Here is a 15,150-nt window from a genome sequence, read left to right on the forward strand (position 1 = left end):
TTGACTTTTTTCACCTTCAGTGACAAAATAAATTATCAAAAAGATGGGCTTGGGATGCGTAATAGTCTAGCTGGTACTTTAGCAATATTTTTGTGAATGATATAGACTGTAAATTTTTTGCCAAGTTTTCTCAGCTAAAAGATCAAACTATTTATTATAAACAGTATGTTTATTACTGATGGAAGGCGACACCAGTTAGGTCAACGCATTTGCCCAAGCAATAAGTTGCGTGCACTCAAAAACAACTTTTACTACTGAAGTTGAAAAAGAAAGCTCCATTAACTACCTTGATCTTAACATTAAAAAAGTTGACAACAAACATAAGTTTTGGATTTTCAGAAAACTGACTTGTACAAATAGTATCTTCAGTGCCAGTGCATGTCATCCTCCCTGATACAAAAAGGCCTTCTTCACCTCCATGATTCACCAGCTCCTTCATCTACATTTGGCCAAAAGCAAAATATGTGAAGAACTCGGTATTTTAAAGCAGATTGTTGTAGCTAACGGCTTTTCTGTAAATGACATAACACGCCCTTACAGTAGGCTAAAGAAATGTATAACAAACAGCGGGCACACACATCTGATGTTAGATGCAACTTTCAGGTTAACAACACCCTAAAACTGCAAGTAAATCATAAACTGGAAAGGACATGTGACAAATTTGATGGGTCTGGATTGATTGTAGTAACTGTGACAAATATTATATCAATCAAACATGCTGCTTTTAATGTAGGTTTAAAGAACATTCACAGCTATGGAACAAAACTGCTTTGGGACAGCATGTATCCAAAAGTCGCCATTCTATGGAGAACACAGAGAATAGTATGCATATTCTCCACAGGGTGGAAAAAGACCACGAACTTGTTAGAAGAGCTTGAAATTTATAAAGAGGAAAAACAAGAGCCAGCATAAGTACTTAATTGCCAAAGTGATTTTGTGCCAATGCCTACTTTACTTTGTTGGACAGTGTTCTACTTTAATCATTGAATACCTCTCTTTTATATATCTTGCTGATAGTTTCACCTACTTTAGAGTGCTTTACATATTTACTTCATTTTCTTATGTTGTGTGCATAACTCTAGAGTTTTCTTGTTCCTCCTCTCTTTCATTAACTAGAATCATTCTTTTCTTGGAACAATGTTCCACAGGGTACGAGGGGTCCTCTGGTGGTCACATTCCGCTAACCCCTTCTCGCTAATGCGGCGTTCTTGCGTTAGCACCAACAGCAGCAGTCTGTTTACATTCATTGGACTTCTTTAGCTATTTGTTTTGTGATTTTTATATTATTCTGTGTACTCTGAAAGCTGTTTATTAGTTATGTCATTATCTAAAATACCGCCACTTGAGTGTGTCAGTTATTTGCTCTTAACTTTTTCCTTTTTAACAATTAACTTGTGTCTTGTTTTATTTCATTCCTTTAATGCATTTTACACCTTATAAGTCCACTACAGATTTTACTGATTGTACCTCCCTTTTTATTTTACATCACACAATTATCACTGAAGAATGTGTGTACGCCTACAGTAGCAACATCTGGTGAACATGCAACACAAACATTTTGTAGCTACTGTACACTGCAGTTTGTTTTGAACAGTAGTGCTGCTGATAAGATGACAGCTGCGCATACTATTATTTATATATGTTTGACCGCATACTATTGTTTATATACGTTTGACAATGCCGTTGCTGATTTTGTGTTTAGCATTTGACGATGCCTCTATGGCTGCAGTACATTAGGACTTGTTTTTATAAAACAGGTATGCCTCATCATGAACCATGGACCTTGCCGCTGGTGGGAGGCTTGCGTGCCTCAGCGATACAGATGGCCGTACCGTAGGTGCAACCACAAAGGAGGGATATCTGTTGAGAGGCCAGACAAACGTGTGGTTCCTGAAGAGGGGCAGCAGCCTTTTCAGTAGTTGCAGGGGCGACAGTCTGGATGATCGACTGATCTGACCTTGTAACACTAACCAAAACGTCCTTGCTGTGCTGGTACTGCGAACAACTGAAAGCAAGGGAAACTACAGCCGTAATTTTTCCAGAGGGCATGCATCATGGTGGCATCCTCTTGGGTAAAATATTCTGGAGGTAAAATAGTCCCCCATTCGGATCTCCAGGCGGGGACTACTCAAGAGGACGTCGTTATCAGAAGAAAGAAAACTGACGTTCTACGGATCGGAGTGTGGAGCCGTGTATGGAAGTGAAACATGGACGATAAATAGTTTGGACAAGAAGAGAATAGAAGCTTTTGAAATGTGATGCTACAGAAGAATTGTGAAGATTAGATGGGTAGATCACATAACTAATGAGGAGGTATTGAATAGAACTGGGGAGAAGAGGGGTTTGTGTCACAACTTGACTAAAAGAAGGGATTGGCTGGTAGGACATGTTCTGAGGTGTCAGGGGATCACAAATTTAGCATTGGAGGGCAGCGTGGAGGGTAAAAATCGCAGAGGGAGACCAAGAGGCGAATACACTAAGCAGATTCAGAAGGATGTAGGTTGCAGTAAGTACTGGGAGATGAAGAAGCTTGCACAGGATAGAGTAGCATGGAGAGCTGCATCAAACCATTCTCAGGACTGAAGATAACAACAACAACAACAACAACAACAACAACAACGCTTTATCATATTTAATGTTCACATATGCACATATGTGTCAGTAACACTTTTCATCATGGTCTGTTTTATTGTTTTAAGCTGTAGACAATCTGATAGTTGTATTTGTGTTTTTCCAATATTTTGCTGCAGATCTGAAGATCGTTGCTGACTGAAATCTGTAGTCCAAGGACTTAAAAGAATTTGTGACCATAGACATGAAGTAAAGGAAATTTATTCAGTTTTTGGGTCACTGTTCAATTTGTGACCACATCGCAGCTTGTGATCATAGCTCATTACCAGACATACACAGGAAGATATGAATCTTGAGATGAGATTGCACAAAAAAATAAAAATAAAAAGTTTTGTAGCACTTCTGACATCTGCAACCTCATAACAGCAGTTCAGCTGAACAAATTATGAAATGAAATGTCAATCCAGTGGTTGGTTTGAGCACCACAGTGCTTTACAAGGCATGAACATATTAGGATAGTGTGTCTTTGCAGTCTTCAGACCTTTCAGCTCATTTACCTAGCAACTTAAAGCAGAACCAACAATTACACGTGCACTCCAAACCACTACGCAACTCAGCATTTTCATATTAACAAGTCATTGTCCGAGTTGGAAGAAGTGACTGAAAAACCTTTGAGAATTGTCTAGGGGTTTAACTCCCAAATCTTTGAATTTGTAATCTGACTAAGCAGTTGAGCCAGTAAGCTCAAATATTTTTATGAATTATTATTATCATTATTATTATTAATTTTTATTTTTTAGTTAATTATTAATTATTTTTAATAAATTATATCAGTTGATTATAATGTACATGGATTACAGATACTTTTTCAATTGTCCCTATCTTGAGTCTTATAACTGGTAAACAGTCTTCACAATTAGTGTAATTTTTCAGAGATTCATTTGCGGCTCCAGACGACAGAAGCAACTCTCACAAGAAGGGCACAAGTTCTTGCTCTCGCAGCTTGTTTTCACGCTTGGGGCGAAGTGCAGAAACTCGTGCAGCTGAGAACACTCCACAGTACACTGGTCTTTAACTGTGGACTTTGTGAGCCAAACTATATTTGTGAGGTGCAATGTTTGGTGCCAAAAATTGTTTACTCAGGTATTAACAGACACTGTACAGCTGTGACTTATTTCCAAGAAATTTTATGGTTTTCATATTGCATATTCCTCAGGGAAAAAGAATCCTTTATCTTAAGTGATTTGTGTGTGTAAATATTGTATAACAAAATTATACCAGGCAACACTATTCATGAGGCAGCTGACGTGTGTTCGTTGTTTGATATGATTCAATATAAAATATTTTTTTTACATGCAATGGAAATAGTGTTTTGTATCAATATCTGCTTGGTTCATAATGGGTTTACCTTTTTATATTTTAAAAATGTAGCCCAGAGCAGCATATACTATGCCATGAATGTTTAAAGACCTGTGCAGTTCATAAGTATTTATGATCTTAAAAGTGCAAATTATAGATGTACAACATAGTGGCATATTCCTTTAGTCTAAGGAATAACTGAAGTAGTGTGTTGATCTTACTTCATGTTTCTGATAAGAAACAGTAACACATTCCATGAGTATCACTGTTAATATAATGTTTTATTACCTAGTCTTTCTCCTTCAGTGAAACAGGAATCTTTGTTCTTGATTATTTTGTGGCAATTTCATGGGTAAACTCTTAATTATGTTTGTACTAGCAGACAACAATTGTACTGTGTTCCTTGAATGATAAAAATGTCTAATGTTGTCTGGTGGTGTAATTGAGAGGCAGTGAAATGTCTAGAATGGCTTTAAGCAACCTGTGATAGTAAACACTATAGATTTCTTTTTTCCTTTGTTGATGTATTTTATTTAAAATTTTATCAGTTCTTCTTTGGAAGGACTTAAGGAATAATAAGCAGAGCAGTTATAACTAATCATGAAGCACATTTATTTATATTTCTTTAAATATGTAGCTTATTGATTAGCTATACCTAATACTGTGCACTTTTGTGTGTATATATTGTTAAGTTGTTTAATTAGATCTGAATTATGATTGGAAAATATTTTCCTTGATGAAAAAAAAACTTTTTTTTCATAGAAACACTCTATATGTTCCTTTATTGAGGAATAGATCACTGTCATATTCTGATAGAACTTAAGACAAATATAGGACAATATATTATACCAAATTTGTGGAAGTGCATTACAGTTGTTACAGTATTATTTTTATAATTATTAATTCTTGCTGTAACTATAAAATTTACCTGGCTATCAGTGTTCTTTGTCAGTATTTCAATGCTCCAAATGACATGTAATAAACAAGATCTGGAGAAAAGACAAAACTGGAAATTATGGTGTTATATCATAAAAATGACAGCTTGTGAAGTTTCATTCCTTTAAGCACTTCCATTTCCTGTATCCAGGTGTGCAAATTAACTTTGTTAGTGCATGCCAACAGTGCAACTGGAGGATTAAGCCACATATCGACCAAGGTCCTTTGCAGACCACTTAAGCAAAAACCATGGTATTTTTTGAAAAGGAGGCCACCCTGCCACTCCATCACTGGCACAATTCTTAGCAACCACATGAATCTGGTTGACAGTGGCCAATGCAGCTTCCAGCTGTTGGGAAATGGCAGCCTACTCCTTCATCACAATCTCACAACAGCCACAATCACTTATTTCTTTCAAGGAAAAATGGAGAAATTAAGTGCAAGACTAAATTATGCTTAATAATAAACAAGGAGCAATGCACAAACTTGTGCTGCTGCTGCCAGTCACTGATAGCTGGCATTGGTAGTTTCATTAATCTAGCAATTTATGCTGGCTATTTCACAGAAAATGTACTACCTATTTTTGGATGTGATGGTACAGATAATTTTGATTTACAAACATTTGTGTGCTTTCCAACTCCTTGCTTAATTTAAGTAACATGCAAATTAATATGCTGGGACAAGGCTTCAACTAAAAGCACATATTGCCATAGTAAATCTTTATTAATGAAAGATGAAAGTTTTGTCTACTTACGGTTGCCAGAAGAACATGCCTCATTCATATGAATGCAAAATAAGATTTGACCCTTTAAAGTCAGTGATGGGAGCACTGTGTGGCCTCACGCAGTGTAGAATCATCTGCATGAGAAGGCTCTGCTAGCGGATTTGTGACACGAGACTAGATGCAACAAAATAAAGAACATTTCCCATCCTTTTTGATATAGGCTTTTGATTGGCACTGGCAAAGTTAAAAAATTACATACTTTTTGATTATAATAAATTGCATATTATTTCACATGGAATATATGGGGTGTCGCTCAAAATGTCACACATTGAAAATTGTTTATATTACTTTTAATAAACAGAACATCTCAATTTTTTGTTTTACATTATTCATCAGAATGTTGATGCTCCGTGAGCATGCAGTACTTGTTCAATATGTCCACCTTGTTGACGTATCATCTCTTAGAGACAAACTGTTGTTTCCAACCAGCCTAGATCCAAGTCTACTGTGATTTACTGAAAAACTGTCGATAGCCACTCACAGCTGGATTAGATTTAATGGTTTTTGTGCCTGCCTTTACAGATCCCCACAAGAAATAATTGGAGATTAAGATCTCGGCTCTGTGGCAACCACATTGAACCACTCTGAAAACATTATGGATATCAATGGGTCGTGACACAGTGCCCAAAATGTTCATGCAGGAAATCCAGAATGTTTGCTTTCTGAGGATGAGCTCCATCTTGAATGAACCATTGTGTGTCAGTTGGTAACACTATTGCCTAAAGTTGCAGAAGAAAATTGTCCTGCAACAAATCCATGTAGTGGGCATTTTTAACTGTGCTGTTGGAAAAGATTGGCCCAAATGATTCCACAGCTGCAAATGGTGTCCCATACACTCACTTTTTTCTGTTTTACTGCAAAACTTAGGTTTCGGCTTATAAGCCCATTTTCAAGTACAAGTACATAGTGGGCTTATAACCTGAAACCTAGGTTGTGCAGTAACATTTATAATAATATTGTGAAACAAGGCCAAAGAACAGTGTTTGTTTAGTTAATTTACAATGTTTCACCAAGAACCCACTGTTGATTCAATGAAAATAAAATATTTATTAGACAACATCAAAAGACATTTCATCTGCGACCTCAGAATATAAATTTTACACAAGAAGAGCAGCACACATTACTATTTCTCCTTTCTGAAAAGAAATATCCAGCTATGCTCAACAACAACAATAATAATAATAACATGCTTTTCTGTATTACGTGAGAAGTGGTTGAGTCACTTATCGTATTTACCCGATTATAAGACAAGGTTTTTCCGCAAATCTGTCATTTGAAAAATATGGAGTCATCTTATATTCGCAGATTAAACTATTGAGGCTGAGATCAATGTTTTTACATTTTTTAATAGATTAATAAAGGGCGCATCTAACATTTATAGAGGAAGCTTTGGCTGTTGAGGTTTCATACAAATTTATTTCAAACAATCCTGAAGGGTAGGACAATAGTTGCATTCGAATAGGCTCGAGATTTCCATACAGACCGAAGCACTCGATACAGTGTCGACCTTGACTCCTGGCACTAATGAAGGGGATATGCGCGAGACTATCAACTAGCCACCACAACAATCTAATGCTCTGTTTACAAACTGACAAGTTTTGGAAACACAGGAGGAACTAACATTAAATTCTAACAACTTACAAACGTTTGTTGTATTTGAATAGGTCTGCAATAAAAGTTCTCATACATGTATGGATACCATACACAAACATTTATGCTACTTCTTAAGTAGAGGTCACATTCAGAGACGAAAATCTTGTTCTTTAAAAACCATTATTTGAGTCTGAACCCAAGTCAATATTTTATTTCATTATGAGAAAGTAATGTTTTTCCAAGGGTTTTATGTACATAGACTGAAGCAGTGAGTGAAAATTTGTACCAGGGCTGGATATTGAACTGGGTCTTCTGCTTACTAGGCAAGTGCACTAGCCACAAAGCCTCCTTAGCACAGTGGTTCACCCAGCTGCACGGATTTGGATTGAGGAGGAAGACGTACCAGGGCAATTCGTGCTGTTGTGTGAACCACTGTGCAAAGGAGACTTTGTGGCTAACGCATTTGCCTCGTATGCAGGAGATCTGGGTTCAGTTCCCAGCCTTGATACAAATTGTGTCAATGTTTGTCTATGTACATAAAATTGTATATGTATGAGCCAGTAAAGTCTCTGAAATTGTCATTTCATTTGTATACATACCAAGGGGTTGCAAATGAGAAATTCAATCGCTGTACACATATTAGAATACCAGAGAAAATCTTTACCAGCTTTTTAATCAGGTTTAGAACACACTGATGATGTTCAGATGAAATCTGAAGGAAAATTAACACAGAAGGAAATGTTTAACAAATGCTAAAATGATATTAAATGGATTGTAATTGTTGTCACGAGAATAAATTACAACAAAAGGGCCCATTATGGAGATGGTACGAATAGACGTCACTAGATTGCGGGATGAGTAAAAGTTCGAGAATTGGACTGATAGTGATTGCAATCTTTCATTTACGTATTAGTTGCATCCCAGAAGATATTGCTGTCCATGTTCACTGTTGCTCAAGCACAGCAATACAGGAAGTTGGAGGGGGAACAGTATCCATCGTGGCTGAGAACTACGATGAGTGTGGGGAGGGGAGTGTTCAGCAGGCAAAAATTTCATCGTGCAGTCAATTGTGGAAATGTATTCTGTGTTCTTTGGCTTTCTATGTACAACTACCATGTTCAAACTGCAGTTTGCATGAATGCACTTGTGCTCAGAAGCAAACTTATTTCAAAATTGGACAAATACACAACAGTAACACACATTTTTGCAGGAGAGACTAAACGTCTAGATGGGGGCCAGTGGTGTATTTACGTGTTTTGTGCAGCAATGTTGTCGACACTCACTGTGAGTGATGGTTGGTTAGTTTGTGGTATAAAGGGACCAAACTACAGGGTAATCAGTCTGTGGCACAACTGGGGAGAGGGGGGGGGGGGGGGGAGGGGGGGTTCAGCTGCTGGTTCGACACAGCCAATGAGAGAGTGGCGGGCAGAAATTATGTTTGTAAGCAAATAATATTGTAAATATTTCCACATCAGATGAAATCTGCTGTGTGTACACAAAAAACAGTGGTGTTCTTGGGTCCCACAGTAACCACCACCTCAGAAATCACAACATATTTGGAAGAAACAGCCAAACATGGAGGTATAAGATTCACAGCTGTCCTGTTAGGATGATGACAGTGATGATTAAAAATAGTGATACCACAGACAACAGGATAACTAAACAAAAAAGGCAGTGAAGATAAAAATTAATGTAAACAATTTCCTTTTAAATTTTATTTCTTCTTGTATTATCAAAATTTAGACAGTAAATGGCATAAATTTAGAGTAGGTGTAATGTTAACTTTTTGGCAGACCTCTTACGTGAACAAAAGTTTGTAATTTCGATTTGTCAGAATATGTGACAAAATAAATTTTTCTCAAGGAGCTTCTTAGGAAAGGGGGGGGGGGGGCGGGGCTTACATTTAGGGTCACCTTATGCACTAGTAAATAAGGTAGTACTGGTATTCAGTTTTATTTTATATTTCAGTATGATACTGTAAGGTCTATTTTAGGAATCATTTAATTAGCAATTGTCACTCTAGAAATAAAGAAACATTAACAGAAATATCAGCGGAACTGATCATGTCAATAAATATATGTATGTATTATTTCACTGAAAACACGTTGTTAGAAAATTATGTAGGGGTTCACTGGATATGACCACTATGAAGGTTCAGGACGGTCAGCTGGAGAAGTGGTGGTGCGGTCCCATGTCGTGCCCAATGTCTCATTGAGATAGCATTAATTTAACATCCATTTATTGCTGAGAAGTTTACAGTGATTCCATCAAAGGAGCGCAGGGTGTTAGCAGCCGTGCTGAATTCGCTTCACAGGAATGCACTCAGTGGTGTGTCGGTGCCCATATTGGAATCTGTGGCCATAATCCCTTCTTTTCACATAGTCAGTTCTGCAGCCTAGTGCAGGGCGGAGCAGCAGTTAGTGAATCCCCACACCCTAGAGTGACTATGGATATTCACTGAAGTGTCAGGTCTCTTGTTGAGCATAGTTATTCTTAGGCTTGCCCCCAAAAATCAGGATACCCCTGATGGTGGGTGTCATGATGGCAAGTATGGCAGAAGTACCATCATTGGCACACTGGACAACCCAAGGGACAGTCTTGGTGTACAGCCGGTACGGTCAAGTGCACGCTGCCAAGGAGCGGCGGCACCAGCTGACATGCTCTCAAGTCAAAACAGCCTGCAGTTGGACAGATTAGTTCTTCATCCACAAAATATTTGCCAAGCCATTATCTTCAGCCAGTGACAGTTGTGACTTGCAAGAATGGCAGCTCACAGAGACGAAGGCCCCCCCTATCTCCCAATACCTGGATCTTCATTAGTCTGATAATTATTCAGAAATACTACACCTTGTATTTTCAAGCATGATACTTGGGGAGGTTGAGCTGATGAGATTCTTCACAAGGAACAAAAAGCTTTGCCTGACACAGTTCGGGCAAATACTCACTATCACTTTTATTAAGTATGTCCAACTACTCCTGCTTGGGCATAAGAGATCATTCCACAATTCCAGACAGACCACGTGGTCTGTTTACAAAGAAGTGCTATTGGTGGCTCTAATATCACGGATCTCATAGTGAGGGCAAACTTCCATTCATCCATCATTTGAATGAGCTTCACAGTGAAGGCATGTTCTCACTGGTCCATCATGTATTGGGTCTTGTGCATAACAGGTTGATTGCCACGAGGCTGCCCCGGCAGACTTTTCCATTTGATGTAGCACAGTATAACTTTGGATGGTGTGTTAAGTTCCAAAAAACAAAGTTCAAAATGTTGAGAAAGATGCTGTAGTCGATTTCCTGTACATTGTTGTCAAATCAACTAAGAAAAACAAATTAATGCACAGTATTGCAGTATATACTGTAATGAACATCCTGGATTGTGCGGCATCCAGTGGACATGGCATCAGGTATGAACATCTGCTGTGTCCACCAGTGCCTCGTGGCAGTCAACATGTTAAAAGGTTATCAAGGAATACGAGTTAAACATATGCAAACTGTCCAAATGAAACAAGATGTCTACTGAAGGTTATAATCAGGATAGTACATTTTTCTTGTAAGGGATGTTCTTTATGTCTAACAGCAATTGCTCATCTTGTTTGTCATATATAATAGGCTGGACATGTGTCACAGCTAATTTTATAGATTCTCGAGTTTTGTAAGGGAAAATGCACTGGTTTCGAATTATGAATAAGATTATTTTTAAGCTATTATTAGACAGAAAATATACTTTACAGTAATATTGTTTTGGAGGAAATGTTGAATCCTGTAAGATAGAGGTCCTAAAAATTTTCGTTTTCATGATGTTCGTTATTAGGAGAGTGGAGATTCTATTATTGATTTTGTTTTTGAAAATATTATCCATTGTGGTTGGTTTGCATCCATTACTCACTGCAATGACTTTAATCAAATTAATTTCAATATCAAGATTTTCATCAGATAAAGAAGTAGAACAGCTTTATGTATGGAAGAGTGAAAAGAGGCTTTTTTTGTGAAACTGATGGTGTGTTGAACAGGACGGCACAGTATGATCAGTACAGGCTACTTTGCAAAAAAGAAACTGATGGTGTGTTGAACAGGACGGCTACTTTGCAAAAAAATGTTGGAAGAAATTTTGTTATAAATTATTGTTAATGTCAGATCCAAATAATTTAACTGACGGAACTTGTTTTCAAGCTCACATGCGAAAGTAATTTTTTCGTGAAGTTCATTAAAGGTTTTGAAATGGCGATCAATGCCATTATTAGACCCTCTGTAAATAATCAAAATGTTGTCTACAAAGCTGGAGGATGAAAGAACACCTAAAATAGTGGCTGAAAGGTGAATTCTTCTCAGGAATTTCTTTCATACTCCACCATGGAAAAAAAAAAAAAAAAAAAAAAAAAAAAAAAAAAAAAAAAATTCTGTACCATTTTTCGGACATGTATCTCACAGGAGTCAGCATCTCCTCCAAAACAATATTACTGTAAAGCAGCATTTTCCACCAAACAATAGGTTAAAAAAATAATCTTACTCATAATTTGAAACTGGTGCATTTTCCCTTTAAAAAAATTCAAACATCTACAAAATTAGCTGTGACACATGTCCATCCTATTCTGCATCTACATTTATACTCCCCACACCATTGTGAGGTGCATGGCAGAGGGTACGTCCCATTGTACCAATTTTAGAGTTTCTTCCTGTTCCATTCATGTATGGAGTGTGGGAAGAATGATTAATTGAATGCCTCTATGCATGCAATAATTATCTTAATCTTATCCTCACGATTCCTATGTGAGTGATACATAGGGGGTTATAGTATACTCCCTAGAATAATCATTTAAAGCCAGTTCCTGAAACTTTCTCGAGATAGTTTAAGTCAGTCTTCAAGAGGTCTGCCGGTTCAGTTCCTTTACTATCTCTGTGCCACTCTTTCACAGATCAAACAAACCTATGACCATTCATGCTGCCCTTCTCTGAATACATTCAAAATTCTCTGTTAGTCCTATTTGCCCCCCATGAACCATAGACCTTGCCGTTGGTGAGGAGACTTATGTGCCTCAGTGATACAGCTAGCCATACCTGAGGGGTATCTGTTGAGAGGCCAGACCAATGTGTGGTTCCTGAAGGGGGGCAGCAGTTTTTCAGTAGTTGCATGGGTAACAGTCTGGATGATTGACTGATCTGGCCTTGTAACACTAACCAGCCTTGCTGTGCTGGTAATGCGAACGGCTGAAAGCAAGGGAAAACTACAGTGTAATTTTTTCTGATGGCATGCAGCTTTACGGTATGGTTAAATGATGAAGGCGTCCTCTTGGGTATCGGGAGAAAGAAAACTGGTGTTCTACGGATCGGAGCGTGGAATGTCAGATCCCTTAATCGGGCAGGTAGGTTAGAAAATTTAAAAAGGGAAATGGATGGGTTAAAGTTAAATATGGTGGGAATTTGTGAAGTTCAGTGGCAGGACGAACAAGACTTTTGGTCAGGTGAATACAGGGTTATAAATACACAATCAAATAGGGGTAAAGCAGGAGTAGGTTTAATAATGAATAAAAAAAAAAAAAATAGGAGTGTGGGTAAGCTACTACAACCAGTATAGTGAACGCATTATTGTGGCCAAGATAGATGCCTACTACATTGGTACAAGTTTAAATGCCAACTAGCTGTGCAGATGAAGAAGTTATTGATGAAATGTATGATGAGATAAAAGAAATTATTCAGATAGTGAAGGGAGACAAAAATTTAATAGTCATGGGTGACTGGAATTAGATAGTACGAAAAGTGGGAGAAGGAAACGTAGTAGGTGAATATGGATTGGGGGGTAAGAAATGAAAGAGGAAGCTGCCTGGTAGAATTCTGCACAGAGCATAACTTAATCATAGCTAACAGTTGGGTAAAGAATCATGAAAGAAGGTTGTGTACATGGAAGATGTCGGAGATACTGGAAGGTTTCAGACAGAGATTTAGAAATCAGGTTTTAAATTGTAAGACATTTCCAGGGGCAGATGTGGACTCTGACCACAATCTATTGGTTATGAACTGTAGATTAAAACTGAAGAAACTGCAAAAAGGTGGGAATTTAAGGAGATGGGACCTGGATAAACTAACTAAACCAGAGGTTGTACAGAGTTTCAGGGAGAGCATTAGGGACTGATTGACAGGAATGAGGGAAAGAAATACAGTAGAAGAAGAATGGGTAGCTTTGAGGGATGAAGTAGTGAAGGCAGCAGACGATCAAGTAGGTAAAAAGACGAGGGCTAGTAGAAATCCTTGGGTAACAGAAGAAATATTGAATTTAATTGATGAAAGGAGAAAATATAAAAATGCAGTAAATGAAGCAGGCAAAAAGGAATACAAACGTCTCAAAAATGAGATCGACAGGAAGTGAAAAATGGCTAAGCAGCGATGGCTAGAGGACAAATGTAAGGATGTAGAGGCATGTCTCACTAGGGGTAAGATGGATACTGCCTAGGGGAAAATTAAAGAGACCTTTGGAGAAAAGAGAACCACTTGTATGAATATCAAGAGCTCATATGGAAACCCAGCTCTAAGCAAAGAAGGGAAAGCAGAAAGGTGGAAGGAGTATATAGAGGGTCTATACAAGGGCGATGTACGTGAGGACAATATTATGGAAACAGAAGATGATGTAGATGAAGATGAAATGGGAAATATGATACTGTGTGTAGAGTTTGACAGAGCACTGGAAGATCTAAGTCGAAACAAGGCTCCGGGAGTGGACTACGTTCCGTCACAACTACTGGCAGCCTTGGAAGAGCCAGTCCTGACAAAACTCTAGCATCTGGTGAGCAAAATGTGTGAGACGGGCGAAATACCCTCAGACTTCAAGAAGATAATAATTCCAATCCCAAAGAAAGCAGGTGTTGACAGATGTGAAAGTTACCGAACTATCAGTCTAATAAGTCACAGCTGCAAAATATTAACGCGAATTCTGTACAGACAAATGGAAAAACTGGTAGAAGCTGACCTCTGGGAAGATCAGTTTGGATTCCGTAGAAATACTGGAACAAGTGAGGCAATACTGACCCTACGACTTATAGAGAGATTAAGGAAAGGCAAACCTACGTTTCTAGGGTTTGTAGACTTAGAGAAAGCTTTTGACAATGTTGACTGGAATACTCTCATTCAAATTCTGAAGGTGGCAGTGGTAAAATACAGGGAGCGAAAGGCTATTTGCAATTTGCACAGAAATGAGATGGCAGGTATAAGAGTCAAGGGACATGGAAGGGAAGCAGTGATTGGGAAGGGAGTGAGACAGGGCTGTAGCCTCTCCCCGATGTTATTCAATCTGTATATTGAGCAAGCAGTAAAAGAAACAAAAGGAAAATTCAGAGTAGGTATTAAAATCCATGGAGAAGAAATAAAAACTTTGAGGTTCACAGATGACATTGTAATTCTGTCAGAGACAGGGCAAAGGACTTGGAAGAGCAGTTGAATGGCATGGACAGTGTCTTGAAAGGAGGATATAAGATGAACATCAACAAAAGCAAAACGAGGATAATGGAATGTAGTTGAATTAAGTCTGGTGATGCTGAGGGAATTAGATTAGGAAATGAGACACTTAAAGTAGTAAAGGAGTTTTGCTATTTGGGGAGCAAAATAACTGATGATGGTTGAAGTAGAGAGGATATAAAATGTAGACTGGCAATGGCAAGGAAAGTGTTTCTGAAGAAGAGAAATTTGTTGACATCGAGTATAGATTTAAGTGTCAGGAAGTCGTTTCTGAAAGTATTTGTATGGAGTAGCCATGTATGGACGTGAAACATGGATGATGAATAGTTTGGACAAGAACAGAATAGAAGCTTTTGAAATGTGGTGCTACAGAAGAATGCTGAAGATTAGATGGGTAGACCACATAACTAATGAGGAGGTATTGAACAGAATGGGGGAGAAGAGGAGTTTGTGGCACAACT

The 15,150-nt window shown here is 38.0% G+C and overlaps 1 protein-coding gene across 1 annotated transcript in view; it reads left to right on the plus strand.

Moving 5' to 3' along the window:
- LOC124780818 (sorting nexin-29) overlaps positions 1-6,622 on the plus strand; it is a 182,118-nt gene extending 175,496 nt beyond the window's left edge. The window contains 1 exon segment of the mRNA XM_047253810.1: positions 3,505-6,622. Coding sequence (XP_047109766.1) covers positions 3,505-3,646 — 142 coding nt within the window. The 3' untranslated portion in view covers positions 3,647-6,622.
- The last annotated feature ends 8,528 nt before the right edge of the window (positions 6,623-15,150 follow it).

The sequence above is a fragment of the Schistocerca piceifrons genome, chromosome 1 (assembly GCF_021461385.2).
Source record: "Schistocerca piceifrons isolate TAMUIC-IGC-003096 chromosome 1, iqSchPice1.1, whole genome shotgun sequence".
Taxonomy (NCBI): Eukaryota; Metazoa; Arthropoda; class Insecta; order Orthoptera; family Acrididae; genus Schistocerca; species Schistocerca piceifrons.